The sequence below is a fragment of the Plecotus auritus genome, assembly GCF_963455305.1.
Source record: "Plecotus auritus genome assembly, chromosome: 10".
In the NCBI taxonomy this organism is placed as follows: domain Eukaryota; kingdom Metazoa; phylum Chordata; class Mammalia; order Chiroptera; family Vespertilionidae; genus Plecotus; species Plecotus auritus.
Genome location: NC_137785.1, coordinates 36,716,354 through 36,734,073, shown reverse-complemented (window position 1 = coordinate 36,734,073; position 17,720 = coordinate 36,716,354). Strand labels below are relative to the sequence as shown.

General features: G+C 47.1%; 1 protein-coding gene and 1 pseudogene across 2 annotated transcripts; one reads left to right on the top strand and one right to left on the bottom strand.

Moving 5' to 3' along the window:
* Positions 1-2,511: 2,511 nt before the first annotated feature.
* On the top strand, positions 2,512-17,434 carry FBL (fibrillarin). The gene is made up of 9 exons (XM_080645641.1): positions 2,512-2,627; positions 9,313-9,480; positions 9,587-9,688; positions 9,774-9,868; positions 13,600-13,770; positions 14,718-14,850; positions 16,132-16,244; positions 17,048-17,193; positions 17,329-17,434. Exons 1-9 carry the CDS (start codon positions 2,618-2,620, stop codon positions 17,351-17,353), a joined length of 963 nt encoding a protein of 320 aa, XP_080501767.1. The 5' UTR covers positions 2,512-2,617; the 3' UTR covers positions 17,354-17,434.
* LOC308236218 (small ribosomal subunit protein eS12-like) lies at positions 6,514-6,905 on the bottom strand (annotated as a pseudogene). The gene has a single exon. The product of its transcript is annotated as a small ribosomal subunit protein eS12-like (transcript).
* Positions 17,435-17,720: the final 286 nt, after the last annotated feature.

Below are 17,720 nucleotides of genomic sequence, written 5' to 3'. Positions count from 1 at the left end.
GGAAGGGTTGGGTGCATGACAAGATCTCTAGAGGAGAGGAAGTCAAGGCACCAAGAGGCCAGAATAGTCAAGGATATTTAGAAATCACCAAGAATTATAATAGGGGCAGCTTTAGTGGCAGTGAGCCTGGAGTTTAAATAATGACGTGACTTGGGAGGTTATAGAGCAGGCGAAAAGAATGGGAAAAGGTGCTATAGTATGTATAAGCTTCAAAATTAGGGATTTAGAGAAGAGAGAGAGTGAATGGTTTAGAAGTGGCAATGAGGAGGGAGGAGGATCTTATCCCATCTAAGGCCCGTTGGGCATGAGAGTTGAGGAGGAGAAAAACAGCCCCTGCTTAGAAGGGCTGCATAAAAGACATGTCTTCAGGAGAGAGCTAGGATGTGTTGAGAGAAGGAAGGCAAAGGAGGGTTCAGAGGAGTTAAGGCTATGGAGAGATATTTGGAAAAGCCCTCAGTGCCTCCCCCATCCCAGCCTTAACCATTCTGCCTGTATCTTTCCCATTCCAGTCCTGACCACTCTGGGCTGATACTGTCTGGGGACCGGTCTGTCTCCCCCACTGGACTGGCCCACTAATTACTCACCGAGAGTGCTAATTTCAGGTCTGAGGAGCATGTTGGCAGGTGAAATACCTCCAAGCCAGGAGATAGTGCCAGGATTCCAGAATCCTGGCAACCTTAAATCTGCACTGTACTGAGTATTTTTGTCCTTTAAGGAAAAAAAAAGTTTTAATTGGAAGGCAAACAGTAAAATTCATAAGTATGGACCATTATCCTGGATCAGAGCCATTTGAATTATAACACCATTCCTAGAAATCTAGAATAAACTCAGCAGATTTTCCATCTTAATAAATTTTCAGGAATGATTCTGTGCTCTGGAACACCCTTCCCAGAGAACTCAAAACACCACTGAACACCCACTCACTCTGTGCCAGGCCCTGTTCTAGGTACGAGTGAAACAGCAATGAAAGACCAGTGGATTCTCCTGGAGGTTATTTGTAACCTCTCATAGGAGCACTGTTTGGATTTGTGGAATGAATTTAAGCATGAATATTAATATTCTAATACTACAAAGCACAAAATTCTCAATACTTACCCCTACTCCCACACTCCTACATGCAGCCAGAGTGACCCCCACGTCAGATCATGTTTATGCTGTGTTCATGACCCTCCCATAGGTCCATCTCACCCAGAGTAAAAGCCAAAGTTCTCACCATGACCCAGGAGGCTGCACACAATGTCTGTTACCTCTCTACCTTCATCTCCTCCCACTCTTCCCTGCTCACTCTTCCCCAACCACACTGCTGTTTCTCCAACCCTCTTTCCCTTTCCTGCCTCAGGGCCTATGCACCTGCAATCCTCTTTGCCTGGAACTCTCTTCCCCCAGGCAAGAGCTTGCCTCACTCCTCACCACCTTTAGCTCTTTGCTTGTTGGACATCCCATGAGAAATTTCACTCCTCCTTCAGTGGTCCCTGTCCTCCTCCCTGCTGTTATTTTCTCCAAAGCACCCGTATTGCTTATCACAATCAACATGTTTGGTGTCTCTTTCCCCATTAGAAAATGAGTTCCAGGCCTGGCTGGTGTGGTTCAGTTGGTTGAGCGTCCTCCCTCCCCTGAACCAAAAGGTTGTAGTTCATTCTGGTGGGAGCACGTGTGTGAGTTTTGGGCTGATTCCCCAGTAGGGGCATGCAGGAGGCAGCCTTAGATGTTTCACACATGGATGTTTTTCTTTCTCTCTCTTTCTCCCCACATCTCTAAAATCAATTATCTATACTAATCTATACTAATAATAGAGAAACATGCAAATTATTCATTACAGCGTCATGTCACCACCGGATCAGCAGGCTGCGTCCCTGCCCTCTGCTCAGGCAGCTGCAAGGCCTGGGGTAGAATAGGATACGATAGGAGGGGATAAGAAAGGAGAGGGAGAGGAAGGCAGGCCTGCATGCAGACAGGCCAAAAGGAGAAACAGAAATTTAGAAAGGGAACAAGAAAAAGACGCAGGAATGGAAAGGGGAAGGAAACGCAGGGCTGCAGACGGTGGCGGGGCGGGGAGAGCAGGTGCGCCCACGAAAGAAAATGAATTCCAGGAGAGTGAGGGTTTGCGTGTCCTGTTTACCACTGTATTCCCAGCACCTAGAAAAGTGTCTGGTACAGACAGGCGCAAAGTTAATGCTTTTCTAATGTATTAATGGGAGTCCAGAGTCGGTCCACGTTCTTGAGGATGGAAATGGTCAGGGAAAGGGTTTGGGTGTAGAGGGGACCTTAGAGAGTTAACTAGGACTAGAGAAGAGGGGCAGAGGAGACAGCCCACGCGAAGGTTTAGGGATGAGCCCTGATTACTGGAGTGCTCAAACCAGTGAAGGGGGAAGCATGGAACAGAGTCTCTGCTCAAGCAGAGATAGCGCCCCGGGAGTCCGGAAGCCCTGAGCTCAGGCATCCCCGCCCACAGAGCTCAGGATCTGGGCGGGGCTGGGGCCCCAAGGGGCGGGATTACGTGATTGCATCACACGCCGTACGTCGCCGCGCGCGTGCGCTCCTTTCCACGTGCAAAAGCCCCTTACTCGTGGGGTTCTGGACTCCGCAGAAACCTGACGCGCGCAGCTCTGCTCTCGCCATGAAGCCAGGTGCGGGGCGGGGCTGGGGTTGGAGGTCAGGGACTGGAGCCCGGCGGGAATGGGGTTCGGGGCTTTGGCCTGGAGGCAGGGGTTCTGAGGTCCGGGTCCGCGGCGGGAAGGGAGTCCTGGTTCCGTGTCGTGTGGGAGAGGGTCTTGGTTCCGCGCTGTGGTCACTTCTGAGCCCAGGGTTCAGGTGTGGGAGTTTGTGACTGGCTTCGGAGGTCACGGTCGTGTGTCGAGAGTCTTTGGCCTGGGCGTCCTGAACGTCATGACACTCGTCTCACTGAGGTCTTGATTAGGTTCTTGGATATTGGACCCGGACAGCAGTCGGTGTTAGTGACCCTAGAGTTTGGGTCCAGGCGTCTGGGGTCGGAGCTCTCCGGGCTTCGCTTTTGGGAATCTCTCTTGGTTCGGAGGTGTAGTCTCCGAGAGCTGAGTCTAGGAGGCGGTTGCCGCCGCTACCTCCGTCCCCTTGGCCCCCAACCCACTATCTTCTCGGAGGGGGCCAGAGACGATGAGGACTCCCGGCTTGATTGTATGTCTCCCTCTGGCCCACTTTCCCGCTCTACTTTTTCCCAAGGGGGCGGGTCCCTGAGGATGGAGTGGAGATCGTGGGCCTAGTGATTCTCAAGTACACGGTGAGGAAACTTCACAAGTCCAGGGTAGGATTAGCGGGTCGGGGAGGGAGATAGTCACAGGGCAGGAGTGCTTTTATTTATCCTATTTTTCTCCAGATTATGATGATCCCACCCCACCACCCTCATGGTGGAATGCTGAGAGCCCTGGCTTTGACAGCAGAAAGGCCCCAGTTCAAAGTTTTCATCCTGGCTCTGCTTCTAACTTATTGTGTGACCTTGGGCAAGTGGTTTTACCTCTTTGTGCCTCAGTTTTCTCATCAAGAAAATGGCGCCCAGTTACAATTTAGTAAGATCTTGTTAAGAAAAAATAGCACTGGGTGGTAATCATTTTGCAGTATTTAAGTGTATCAGATCAAAAGCTGTACACTTTAAACTTACACAATGTTATGTGTCAATTATATTTCAGTAAAGCTGATAAAAATAGCACAGTGCTTGAGATATAGTGTTGGCTCCAATTGTTATGTTTATATTTTTTCTCAAGGGGAACAACATTAGGATCCTTATTCCTGGTATCTCAGCTCTTCCTCAATCAGCCTGCGCCCATCCCTCCAACTTGCTCCACTGGAATTGGGGAAGTCTCCCCACTTGTGACCAAAAGGGTCTGTTTTCTGCTACAGACACTCCCCCCCCCCCACCCCCCCAGCCTGTGGAGAGATTGGGTCACATGGTGAGGGGGATTTGTGGATCCATGTCCCCTTCAAAGTTCTCTTTTTCTTCCGGGTTTGATGGAGTGGGGTGGGAAGTGCTAGGATGTGTATCTTCTACTGAGACCCTAGCATTGCCGCAGGCATCCTGTGATCTGATTCTCCCAGGAATGGAGGCTACACATTCCTCCCAACCCTTCCCCTCATTATGTTTGGGTATGAAGTTGTAGAAGTTGTCAGGAGTCAGCTCTTCAGTGGGGATTTTAGTCTGAATAAGAGAGGAAGCTTTTGGAAGATTCTGAGCAAGGACCTGATGTCAGTCAGACTTGATTGACACTTGTTTTTTTAAAGGATCCTCTGTAAAAAGACTTTAGGGGAGCAAGAGTGGAAACAGGCACATCAGTAGGAAGTTGGGTGCTGTAATCTACAAGGAGATGATGTGACTTGGACCAGGGCAGTCAGTAGCAATCAACCTGGCGACAAATTGCTACCATTGGTAATAGATTTTAAAGACAAAATCAACAGCTTGTATGTGGGTGTGAGAGAGGAGTCAAGGATAACCAAAGGTTTTGGCCTGTGTGACTGGAAGGGGGGTAGAGTTGCCATTTTTGAGATGGGTCAGGCTGTGGGAGGAGAACAGTTTTAAACCAGGGAGGGGGGGTATCTGTGGATCCCCTACCCAAAACTTCTAGAAGAAGTGTGTGCAAACTAGTGTTTTGGTGAGGAGTGGGTAATTTCAGTACATTTTTTGTAAGAGCCCCAGGATTTGAAATGGATCAAGATAGGTTTTGAGTGTCTAGGACTAAAAGTTTACTCTCATGCCCAATTGTACTCCATGCCATGCCCCTACTTTCCAGGCCTCTGTTCTGTCAGGCCTGAGTAGAGAGTCTCTTAGACCTAATGGTTTCTCCAAGTAGGAGGGAGGACTCATTGCCTTAAGTTTGAATAATATTCACACTGTGTGCTAGGCAGTATACTGAGTGTTTTATGTGTGTTGTCATTTAATCTTTTCAAGTCTATGAAGAGGGCACTGCATTATCTCCATATCTGTTTTAGAGATGTTTTCAAGGCTTCCAGGAACCTTCTCTACTCTCTAGGATTGCAAATGGTGTGGCCATCTCCTTGTGTGGGATACATGAACTGCTTGAGGAGAGGAACCAGGGCTCTGATCACCATCTGATCTCCTGCTTCTTGATTGAACAGAGTGGCTGGTTTCTCCATGAAGCAGAACCCAGAGGCTTAAGAATCATCAGCAGATGGTGTACCTAATACTTCTGGAGCCTATACTTTGTGCCAGATGTTATGCAGGGTGCTGGGGATGCAGTGGTGACCAAAACAATTAAATATCCCTGTTCTTTTGGACTTGGTTCTAATGGGGGAAGCAGGCATTAATAATGTTTAAAATGCCATGGATGAGGCCCTGGCTGGGTAGCTCAGCTGGTTAGAGCATCATCCCGATAAACCAAGGTTGCGGCTTCAATCCCCAGTCAGGGCACATACAAGAATCAACCAATGAATATATAAATAATATATCCATCTCCCTGCCTCCCCATCTCTCCCTTATTCCCTCCTTTCCTCTCTCTCTCTCTCTCTCTCTCTCTCTCTCTCTCTCTCTCTCTCTCTCCCCCTCTCCCTCTCTCCCCCTCCCTCCCTCTCTCTTTCTCTCTCTCTTTCTCTCTCAAATCAGTCAAATAAAAAAAAAATGCCGTGGATGGTAATTGTTAGGGGAAAAAAAAGAAAGTGGGGTAAAGGACCAACATGACTCAGTGGTTGAGCATCAACCTATGGACCAGGAGGTCACGGTTCAGTTCCTAGTCAGGCCATATGTACAGGTTGCAGGCTCAATCTCCAGTGTGGGGCATGCAGGAGGCAGCCGATCAATGATTCTCATCATTGATGTTTCTATCTCTCTCTCTTCCCATCCTCTCTGAAATAAAAAAAATATATTAAAAAGAAAGAAAGAAGCCAGAGAAGGAAAATTTAATCAAGGACTTGAGTACAGTGAAGGAGTGGGTGAACCAAGCAAATGTTCACAGGATACAGGCAGTGGAAACAGCAGATGTTAAAGGTTGAAAAGCTGGAAAGTGAGTTTGTTCTTGGGGAGGAAGAACATAGTGCCCAGCATAAAGAGAGTGAGGTCAGAAAACTCAGCAGAAGGCAGGGCCCTGTGATGTTGGGTCTCAATTTGGGCTGCATATTAAGATAACATGGACAACTTTAAAAAGCTCCCATACTCAGGCCCTATCTGGTTTGGCTGAGTGGATAAAGCATTGGCCTGCGGACTAAAGGGCCCTGGGTTCAATTCTGGTTAAAGGCACAGGCCTGGGTTGTGGGCTTGATTCCAGTAGGGGGAGTGCAGTAGGCACCAAATTGCTGATTCTCATCATTTGATGTTTCTATCTCTCTTTCCCTTCCTCTCTGAAATCAATAATGATATATTAAAAAAAAAAAAAAAAAAAGGCTCCCATACCCAGGCTCTCACCCAAGACAATTAGAATGTCTAGGTTTCAGGGATTAGGCAAAGGTGAGACCTACTGCTTTAAAGACGCTTGGAGCCAGAGAAAGGATTTTTTTTTTTTTTTTTTTTTATAAACAAAAGCCAAGTTTATTTGTTCATTTCTTGCATTTGAAGTACTCCTTGATGACATCCTTTGCCTGAGACTCTTTGCCATAGTCCTTAACCACCACACAACTACAACCTACCACTTTAAGGGGTTTTCCCTCTGTCGATTTTACAGAGGCCTACCCATTCCCCTAGTTTCTTGTTGTCATCAACCTTAATTAAGTTGAATTGGTATTCAGCACAAAGCCACCAACTTGACATACATAGGCTTATCACAGTTGGATGCAAGTACACAAAGGTGGGCTTGGCACTTGTCTAAGGCTTTGGCAGCTTTGCGAATTCCGCGCGCTAGGCCATCTTGGATGAGGGCAGTCTTCAGCACCTCTTGCAAAGTAGTATTAACGTCCATTACACCTCCAGCAGCAATGCCTTCCTCGACCATGTTGGTGGGTTATGGGTAGAGCCAAATCTTTAACGCACCCAAGCCTCCGCGCAGCTCTGTGGCAGCAGGGAAAAAAAGACAGAGAAAGGAATTTTGATTTCATTTGAATGTGATGGAAAACCACTGAAGAGATTTGGGAAGGGTACTGATGAGATCTGATGCCCTGTTTTAAAAAGGGCATCATTAGCTGCCACATGGACAGTAGTCTGAGAGAGAGGGTAAGAAAGAAGGTTAACAATTCTTGGTTATGTGTAGAAGTTTTGAAACCGTTAATTTTTAATGATTTATTAGGAATAGCTATTAAGAAGTTGTACATGTTCATCTTTAGTGCCATTAAGATGCATGAAGCTTTCATAGAAAGTGAATATAATGTACCTTTACAAAAACATTAGCAAGTTTGCTATTGAATAGTTTATATCAAGTCAGATTATTTATTTATTTTTAATTTCTTTCTTAATCCTCATTCAAGGATATTTTTTCTATTGATTTTTATTTATCTTTAATATATTTTTATTGATTTCAGAATGGAAGGAGAGAGAGAGAAACACCAATGAAGAGAAAGAGCGCCATTGATCAGTTGCCTTCTGCATACCCCGTACTGGGGATCAAGCTGCAACCCATGACCTCCTGGTTCATAGGTCGACACTCAACCACTGAGCCACACGGGTGGGCTGATTTTTAGAGAGTGGAAGAGGAGGGAGGCAGGGAATTGAACCCAAGACCCTTCAGTGCATGGCTGACACACTAACCACTGAGATACCCCAGCCAGGGCTAAAGTCAGATTATTTTAAATCAACATTAATCTTTATACTACTTTTTATAATTTGCGATTTTTCTGACTGTCAATAAAGAGCTTTTGAAATTGTCAAAAGTCACATATTGAATCTGTTAGCACCAAAAGTCTGTCTGCTTCAAACATTGTTTTGTGCTCAGTGAAGTGAAGAACATTTGCACTATCCTGAATGATGAAAATAAGTCTCTGAATCTTTTTTTTTCCCTTAAACTTTCAATTCTGTTGATAAGCCCTAAACTGCTTATGAACTGTTGCCCATCCATAAAACACAATTTGTTTTTCTTTTTTCTTCTATTTTTCCCTGAGCTGGTAGAGACTTCTGCAATCTTGGAAATAGGAGATCAGTTAGCAGGAGAGGCATCACACCGAGCTCCCCTCTGTTTGGGTGTTGGCACTTTTGTTCCAGATACAAGGGTAGGCATAGGAAGATGTTTCCAGGATCTGGATGACCCTACCACACCAGGGAGCACACGCAAGTGTGCATACACTAACACGCGCACGTACGCGCGCGCACACACACACACACACACACACACACACGCATGCAGTGTTCTGCAGACTAATTACTCTCCTATATCATAAAAGGCTAATATGCAAAATGACCAGTCGCTATGACGTGCACTGACCACTAGGGATCAGATGCTCAATGCAGGAGCTTCCCCATGGTGGTCAGTGAGCCAGAAGCTGGGTGAGTGTAGTGGCAGTGGCAGGAGCCTCTCCCACCTCCGTGGCATTCCCCGAGGGCTCCTGGACTGCCAGAGCGCACAGGCTGAGCTGAGGGACCACCCCCTCCGAGTGCACAAATTTTGTGCATCGGGCCTCTAATTGAATAGAGAATGAATTCTGTGAATCTACCATTCAGCCAGGAACAGATTATTGACAGTAAGCTTTATCTACCTATGTACCCCTCCCCTATCCTAACCCCATAATTTCTCCCTCCCATTACTCAGTATCACGGGTTTTGCATTATCATCCCTTGACTCTTGTGGAATGGAGGTGGGACATGGATTATCACATATGTCACCACAGCATAGCATTGTTTCACTTCAGTTGCTGAACTTTATAGAAAGGATATTATATTGAACTAGAGGCCAGTTGCACGAAGATTCATGCAATAGGCCTTCCTTCCCCTGGCTGCTGGCACTGGTTTTCCTCCAGGACCTGGGCCACAGTGGAGCCTTCAGTCTTCACTCTGTGCCTGCGCATGCAAATTAACCCGCCATTTTGTTGGGTTAATTTGCATACTCACTCCTGGTTGGCTTGTGGGCGTCGCAGAGGTACTGTCAATTTGCATCTTTCTCTTTTATTATTGTAGATGTGGTTTCCTTAGACTTGCTTTGTCACTTAACATTTTGATTCTAAGATTTATCTATCTTTGGCGGGTAGCTATAGGCCCTTTTAATTTTTATTGTAAATATTTCCCTTTTTTTCCTTTTTTTGTCTGTTGTGCCTGTGGACATTTGAATTAGTCCTGATTTTTCTGCTGTTGTGGACATTCATGTACATGCTGCCTGGTACATGTTTCTCCATTTTCTCTCCTGAGTAGAATTGTGAGGTGTAGGAGTAACTTTTCCAGCTTCCTTGCCCTGATTCCTGTTTCTGTTTCCATTACAGGTTTCAGCCCCCGTGGGGGTGGCTTCGGTGGCCGAGGGGGCTTTGGTGACCGTGGGGGTCGAGGTGGAGGCCGAGGCAGCTTTGGTGGGGGCCGAGGCAGCTTTGGTGGGGGCCGAGGTCGTGGTGGAGGCTTCAGAGGCCGTGGACGAGGAGGAGGAGGAGGAAGAGGTGAGTGAGATTGGGAGATGTGATGGAGGAGACTTTCCCTGAGCTTGGCGGGTGGTATAGGAATAAATGTGGGGTCTCCCTCTCTCACTGGGTCTCTCCCTTGTAGGTGGCGGGTTCCAGTCTGGTGGCAACCGGGGTCGTGGTAGGGGAGGAAAAAGAGGAAATCAGTCAGGGAAAAATGTGATGGTGGAACCTCACCGGCATGAGGGTGAGTGAAGAAGGCAAGGAACCTGCTGAGGGTGGGGTGGGGTGGGGCCCAGAGTCCTCACCGCTGTTCTGATCCCCTCACTTAGGTGTCTTCATTTGTCGTGGAAAGGAAGATGCCCTAGTCACCAAGAATCTGGTCCCTGGAGAATCAGTTTATGGAGAAAAGAGAGTCTCAATTTCGGTGAGACATGGGCCCATCTCAAAGCCACCAGAGCACCAGCTGATGTTTTACTGGTCTCCCTGCCTCCACCATGTGTCCTACATGGGACAGCGAGGGCATTGTCTTAATACATAAGTCAGATCATGCACTTCCTTCCCCACATGCCTTCTATGACTCCCATTGCCTTCAGGTTAATGTTCCAGGTGTGGCCTGGAAGGCTCTTCACATTCCCGTTTCCCCTTGCCACTCCCTGTCCTCACCTCCTCCCACTGTCTCCCTGACTATCTTCTAGCCCAATGACCTTGCTGTTCCCCTGCCTGGAATACTCGTCTCCCAGCTCTATTTATGACTGGTTCCCTTTTACACCAGCGTGTCTGGTCAGGTGTCACCTTGTCTTTCTCAAAGGCCACCTTTCACTACCCTGTCTGTCAAAAACAGCCCTCACCGCCTATCTCTTGCCCTATTTTTATTTTCTTGGTTAATGCTCACCTGAGGATATTTTTCCATTGATTTATTTTTAGGGAGAGTGAAAGAGAGAGGGAAAGACAGAGAAACATCGATGTGAGAGAAACACATTGATTGGTTGCCTCCTGCATGAGCCCTGACCAGGGCCTAGGCCAGGGAGGAGCCTGCAACCGAGGTACGTGAATCAAACCCTTGACTGGAATAGAACCCGGGACCCTTTGGTCCACAGGCCAACACTCTATCCACAGAGCCAAACTGGCTAGGGCAGTGGTCGGCCAACTGGCTTGCGAGCCGCGGTTTGCCGCTCTGTTGACTAATGAGTTTGCCGACCACTGACCTAGACTCTTGATTCCAATAATTATAGGCTGTTGTTGTTCCTTGTGATTAAGCCCCTATCCCAGTGGTCGGCAAACTCATTAGTCAACAGAGCGGCAAACCGCGGCTCGCGAGCTGCAGTTTGCCGACCACTGGGCTAGGGCGTCCTGTTTTTCTTTTTTTTTTTTTTTTCTTTTTTAAATAAATCTTTATTCAGATTATTACAATTATTTCTCCTTTTTCCCCCCATAGCTCCCCTCCACCCCTTTCCCACCCCACCTTCTGCCCTTACCTCCCCCCCACTGTCCTCATCCATAGGTGTATGATTTTTGTCCAGTCTCTTCATGAACCCCCCATACCCCTTTCCCCCTGAGAATTATCAGTCCACTCCCTTTCTATGCCCCTGATTCTATTATATTCACCAGATTATTCTGCTCCTCAGGTTTTTAATTCACTTGATTTTTAGGTTCGCTTGTTGATAGATATGTATTTGTTGTTCATAATTTTTATCTTTACTTTTTTCTTCTTCCTCTTCTTTAAGAATACCTTTCAGCATTTCATATAATACTGGTTTGGTGGTGATGAACTCCTTCAGCTTTTTCTTATCTGTGAAGCTCTTTATCTGCCCTTCAATTCTGAATGATAGCTTTGCTGGGTAGAGTAATCTTGGTTGTAGGTTCTTGCTATTCATCACATTGAAAATTTCTTGCCACTCCCGTCTGGCCTGCATAGTTTCTGTTGAGAAGTCAGCTGACAGTCGTATGGGTGCTCCCTTGTAGGTAATTAACTGTTTTTCTCTTGCTGCTTTTAATATTCTCTCTTTGTCTTTTGCTCTTGGCATTTTAATTATGATGTGTCTTGGTGTGGTCCTCTTTGGATTCCTTTTGTTTGGGGTTCTGTGGGCTTCCTGGACTTGTAAGTCTATTTCTTTCACCAGGTGGGGGAAGTTTTCGGTCATTATTTCTATTTCAGTCAGTGTATGTTTAATTTCTAGTTGGTCCTTTTTCATATCTTCGAGGGTCTCGTTATATTTATCGGCCTTTTCTAGGATATTCTTAAAAAGTCTTATAACGGTGGTTTTGAATTCTATATCCAGTCGTTTGTTTTCCTCCATTTCTTTCGTTTGTGATCTGATTCTTTGACCCCGCATTTTCATTGATTCCCTGAGTTGCTTAGGTAGATATTTGTGCTAGGTTTCCAATATGGCCCAGTGGGTCTGCTTCCCCAGTTAACCTGAGGTGGACACTCTTGGTGCACCCCTTTGTGGACTGTGTGTACAGCCTTGTTGTAATTAAGTCTTTATTGTTGTTGGTATCACTGGGAAGAATTGACCTCCGGGTCAGTTGGCTGTAAGGATCAGCTGTGTCTATGCTGGGAGAAGCCCGGTGCTGGAGACAGCCCTATAGGATTAGACTTGCCAAATTGCAATAGCCTCTGTGCTCAGCTTGGATGGGGTGGAGCCTCAGTCTTGGCTTCCTGTCAGCCCCGCCCCTGCGCGCACGTTCGCTTTCAGTCCTCCGCCTTCCCCAGCTCGAGTCTCCGCCTGAGAGTCCAGACTCCCCCCACAAGAGCATGGGTCCCCAGGGGCTCGCCTGGAACCGGGGTTCACTGCAGTCAGAACTGGGGCACAGTGCCGTCAGGAGCCTCTGACTCCCCTCCACCAGGGAAAGCCCGCGGCAACCTCCGCAGCCCTTGTGTGCACCGGCGCGGGCGCACTTTCAGTCCTCCGCCTTCCCCGGCTCCCGAGTCTCCGCCCGAGAGTCCAGACTCCCCCCGTAAGAGCGTGGGTCCCCAGGGGTTCGCTCAGAACTGGGGTTCAGTGCAGTCAGAACTGGGGTTCAGTGCGGTCGGAGGCTTCCTTCCCCCTTCCGCCAGAGAAAGTCAGCCAGGCTCTCAGCCGCCCTTCCTCTCTGCGCACACAAAGCCCCTTTGCCGTACCTCCAATTCTCTGTGAGCTTTTCTCCTTCCTTCTAGTTGTAGAATTTTCACTCAGCCTGCTTTCCTGTGGTTCTGGATGGTGTCCGTTCTGTCTTTTAGTTGTAGTTTTGAAATTGTTGTGCGAGGCAGCAGTTTAGGTGTTTACCTATGCCGCCATCTTGGTTTTTCCGGCGTCCTGTTTTTCAAAGATTTTTTAAAATTGATTTTCAGAGAGAGAGAGGAAGGAAGAGGGAGAAACATTGATGTGAGAACAAAGTATCGATTGGCTGCCTCCTGCACACCCCTACTGAGTGTTGAGCCAAAAACCTGGGAATATGCCCTGAACAGGAATTGAATTGGCAACCTTTCTGTGTATGAGACTGAAGCCCAACCAACCAAGTCACACAGGCCAGGGCCCCCTTCCCTATTATCCCATGTCATTTTCTTTATGGCCAGGCGCATTCCTGCCTCAGGGCTTTTCTGCTGTGTTTCCTGGCACCTGGAATGAGCTCCCCCTCCCAAGATAACTTGAATGGCCCCTCATCTTCTTCAGGTCTGCTTCTTGGCTCTTCCCTGGCCACCCTTTCTCATTTTCACCTGTCTCTCGCCCTGCTCCCCATACGTCATATCTACTTTTCTGGCTTGATCTTTTCTCCTTAGTGCCTGTTACTGGCTACTATGTCAACTGTGTGTGTTAGTCAGTTCATTACATACTTACTCTTTCAGGGCACGGGTCTTTGTCTCGGTAACTATGTATCCCCAGTGCCTAATATAGGGTCTGCACACAGTATGTCCTGGCACAGCAAATGTTTGTGGAAGGAATGTGTAGATCTGGTATGATCTTGTCTCTGTGTTTATTGTCTGGTGTTTCCCCTTTTCCATGAGTTAGTAGCTTCTACTATAAGGCAGACACTGCATATGTTGAGGTCACTGATATGTACCCACATTTGTTTCTTATACAGTGATTGAGGTTTTTTGAGGGCCCTAGGGTTAAGGACAATGGGGGCTTGTAGAAGAATCTGGCACTGACTTCTATTCCATCTCTCCTGGCCTAGGAGGGAGATGATAAAATCGAGTACCGTGCCTGGAACCCCTTCCGCTCCAAGCTGGCAGCAGCAATCCTGGGCGGTGTGGACCAAATCCACATCAAACCAGGGGCCAAGGTGCTCTACCTTGGGGCTGCCTCGGGCACCACCGTCTCTCATGTCTCTGACATCGTAGGCCCGGTGAGTGAATGAAGTTATGGGGATGGATATGAGTAAGGGCTGGTGGTGAGGTAGGAGGGAGAGGAAGGCTGCTGCTCTGCCAACCTGGAGTCAGAGGCCCTAGATCCTTCCCTGCATTGTATGGCATGGAGCTAGGCCTTTCCCTGCTAGAGTGCCTGTGAGTAAAAGAAGCAGCTTGAACTATCTGCTCTCCAAAGCCTCATTCAACTTCATTTCTGAGTTCTTGGCCAAGGGGCATGGACATTGGGTCACCATTGTTAGCCAGGCCCAGAACTGAGTATAAACCAGACTACTGAGTATATACCAGACTACTTGATTTAGTTGTTCTTTTAAAAAATTTATGCCCCCAAAATCTGATCTTCTAGTTTCTCTTGAAAGAACAAATCTCATTTTCTGGGCCTGCATTTCGGTGTGGCTGTACAAGCTCCCTGTTTAGAGGGTACCTGTGCATGTCATTTCATGACCTCTAGCTCATCTACATTACAGAGCCTATAAAACCCAGACTCTGGTGCAGGCGTTTAACAGTGACATGACTTTCACAAGTTATTTAATCTCTTTGGGCCTCAGTTTACCCCTCTGGAAAATTGGGTTATTGTGAAGATAAATGAGTTAATTCCTGTAAAGTACTTAGAGCAATGCCTGGTCTATTACAGATATTCTTAGCTGTTATGACTTCATCTCTGTGCACTAGCTTCCTGCTTTTAAGCCTGTGTTGGGGGCTTGGGTTTTCAGATCAGGCAAAGCGGGAGGGAATAAACTTCGGCCAGCGACTTCGTGTCTCTGGACCTCAGTTTATTCATCTGTAAAATGAACATAATAATAATAGTTGTTAAGTGGTAGAGTTTAGATTTGGGGATTTGAAGATATGCTGCATGCAGTGTATGGGCCCAAAGTAGGTGCTCCATACATGAGAACTAGTATCATTATTGTTATTTGATTTATTTTAGGATGGTCTGGTCTATGCAGTTGAGTTCTCCCACCGCTCTGGCCGTGACCTCATTAACTTGGCCAAGAAGAGGACTAACATTATTCCTGTCATTGAAGATGCTCGGCACCCACACAAATACCGCATGCTCATTGGTGAGGGATCAGAGATTGGCCCAGGTTGGGTAGGATAGGCCACTCCAGGTTTCCTGGAAGAGGCCAGGGCCCTAATTTGGATGGAATTGGAATGAATGAGCAGGCCTCTTGAGACTGCAGGAATGAAAAGGGTTGGGGGAGCCAGGTGAGGTTGTGAAGATGGTAGACCTGCTTCAGGGTCTCTGGCACCTTTAGATGCCAGCCTCCTCTCCTCTGATCTCGTGCCCCTCTCCCTAGGCCTTGGCTGCCCCATACTTCCTTCCTCCCTCTAAAATATGGTACTTTTACACTGCCCCTGGCTTATATAGACAAGCCTCCTTCAGCTCTACCTGGTGTTTCTCAGTGGTTAGGTCATGGGTTCAATTCCCAATCAAGGCCACATACTTGGATTGCAGTTTCAATCCTCAGGCAGGTGCAGGGAGGCAACAAATCGATGTTTCTCTTTCTCAGCCCCCTCCCTCCCACGCTCTGTAAAAAAACATCAATGGAAAAAATATCCTTGGGTGAGGAGTAAGAACAACAACAACAACAAAAAAAGCCTCCTTCAGAGGTCCTCCTCGTCCTCTAGTGAGATCATAACCCAGAAAGCACAAACTGAGTGTGGCCTGGCCCAGAGGAGCCCATTGTAAATATCAATTACTTTGATTTTTTTAAAAAATATTCAGAAGCAAGATGTAAAAATGGAATTCTTTATAAATTACCCTCTGAGGTAACATATGAACAATTTGATGTCTGCTTTTTCAAATTTTAAAAAGTTAGTTTCATTACAACATCTTCCCATATTTTTAAGTTTGTTTTTTTAATCATACTGCCTTAAAAATATTATTTTGCATTCTGCTGGTTCCTGTGAAGTTTTTTCCCATGTACCTATACTATACCCCTTGTCCTGCAACTTGTTTTCATCTGACAATCCTGCAGACACTCTTGCCTGTAAGTGCTCACCTTTATTTGCCTTTTGATGACGTTTCTGTCACCCCACCCCACCCCCTCCCAGACCCGGGAGCGTCTCGAGGGTAGGGTCCGGGTTTGACTCGTCTCTCTGTCCCCCACGCCCGGCCCGGGGCTAGGCACAGAGTAGGTGGCAACCATGGGTTACAAGCGGCGTGAGTGAATGATGTGACTGGGTTTGGACCCATCTTGGGGGCACCGTGGAGGGAAGGGGGATCAGTGTGGGGAAGTGAGACTGGAAGCAGGGAAGACTGCCAGGAACCTGCAGGCCCCCTGGGAGGAGCTGGGAAGATCAGTGGACCCAGCTTTTAACTGCCACTTCTTTCTCCCTAGCAATGGTGGATGTGATCTTTGCCGATGTGGCCCAGCCAGACCAAACCAGGATTGTAGCCCTGAATGCCCACACCTTCCTACGTAATGGAGGACACTTTGTGATTTCCATTAAGGTGCGGGTCTTGGAGGAGTCTGAATATCTTCTCTATCATTAACTGCCAAGTAGCCAGTCAAAACAAGGGAGCCTTCATCCCCCCTAATTCAGTCAGTCTATTCTCAGCCTTTATCCCCACACAGCTCCCTACAAGCCATTCCCTGGCCTGAGTCAAATATCAGATGATGAATAATGTCTGCAAAACTAGCAGCTTTGGGTTTAAAGAAGCAATAGAATGTAGTGGTCAAGTGCATGATCCCTGACTCTGACAATTTGAGTTTGAATTCCAGCTTGCTGTGTGACTTTGAACAGGTTACTTAATCTGTGTGCTTGTAAAATGAAAATGCTATATATGTAAAATAGAAATATTAGTCCAATTTTTAGTGTCTATATAAGGATTAAATTAATATACGTGAAGTGTTTTAGAACAGCCTGGTGTAGAATAAATACTAGGTAAATGCTGGTTGCATTTTAAAAAACATTTTAGTTTGAAATAGAGAATTTTGCCATGTGCCTTTCAACCAGATTCACCATTTTGTTAGCCTTTTGCTACATTTATTTTCATATTCTCAGCTGCATTATTATTGTTAAAGAGGAAGCAGAAGGGGGAAAAAAGCCCTGAGTGTAAAATTTAAACACTGGCTTTTAGATAATAGGACTCTGTTGAAGGCTACCTGTTCCAAATCCAGACCAAATTGAAAATTTCCAAAACTTGAGTTTCACCATTTCCAGTAAAAACAAGTACTTCTAATTTAAAGAGCATAGAAAAGGGCAAATAGCTCAAAGCCTTGCTGCAGACTTCAATTCCTCTCTCCTCTGCAGGCTAATTGCATTGACTCCACAGCATCTGCCGAGGCAGTGTTTGCCTCTGAAGTGAAAAAAATGCAACAGGAAAACATGAAACCCCAGGAACAGTTGACCCTAGAGCCATATGAAAGAGACCACGCTGTGGTCGTGGGTGTATACAGGTGAGCAGGGGGCCCAGTATTCCAACAGGACAGATGTTCCTGGCCCCTGCACCCCAGAGCCACATGGTTCAGTACTTGTTAGGAGTGCCCCTAAAGTGGTGACAAGCTCTGATGCCCCTCATCTTCCTCTCACAGGCCGCCCCCCAAGGTGAAGAACTGAAGGCTGGCTCTTCATCTGGATTGCTAGAGATTGTGTTGCTACTGTTACACGTGTGTTTTTCTATTAAAAGACTCATCCTTCCTTCCGGTCTGGGTCTGCTGCTGATTGCTTGGGGACTTCCATTGACAACAGGGTGGAATGCGCCCTTAGTTAACTTGCGTGGTGGTGGTGGTTGGGGTTGGACATTCTCATCCGACCACACAGCGCATGCTCCTTTCTTAGCTGCCTCTTGCGCCACACAAGCCTGGATTTTGGCGCTTGGGCGGAGCTCACTGCGCATGTGTGCTGGGCTCTGCTGAGCAGGCGCAGTGTGTTGCCGAGAGTCACGTGAGGGGAGCGGATTGGGGGAGTGGGGGCGGAGCCCGAA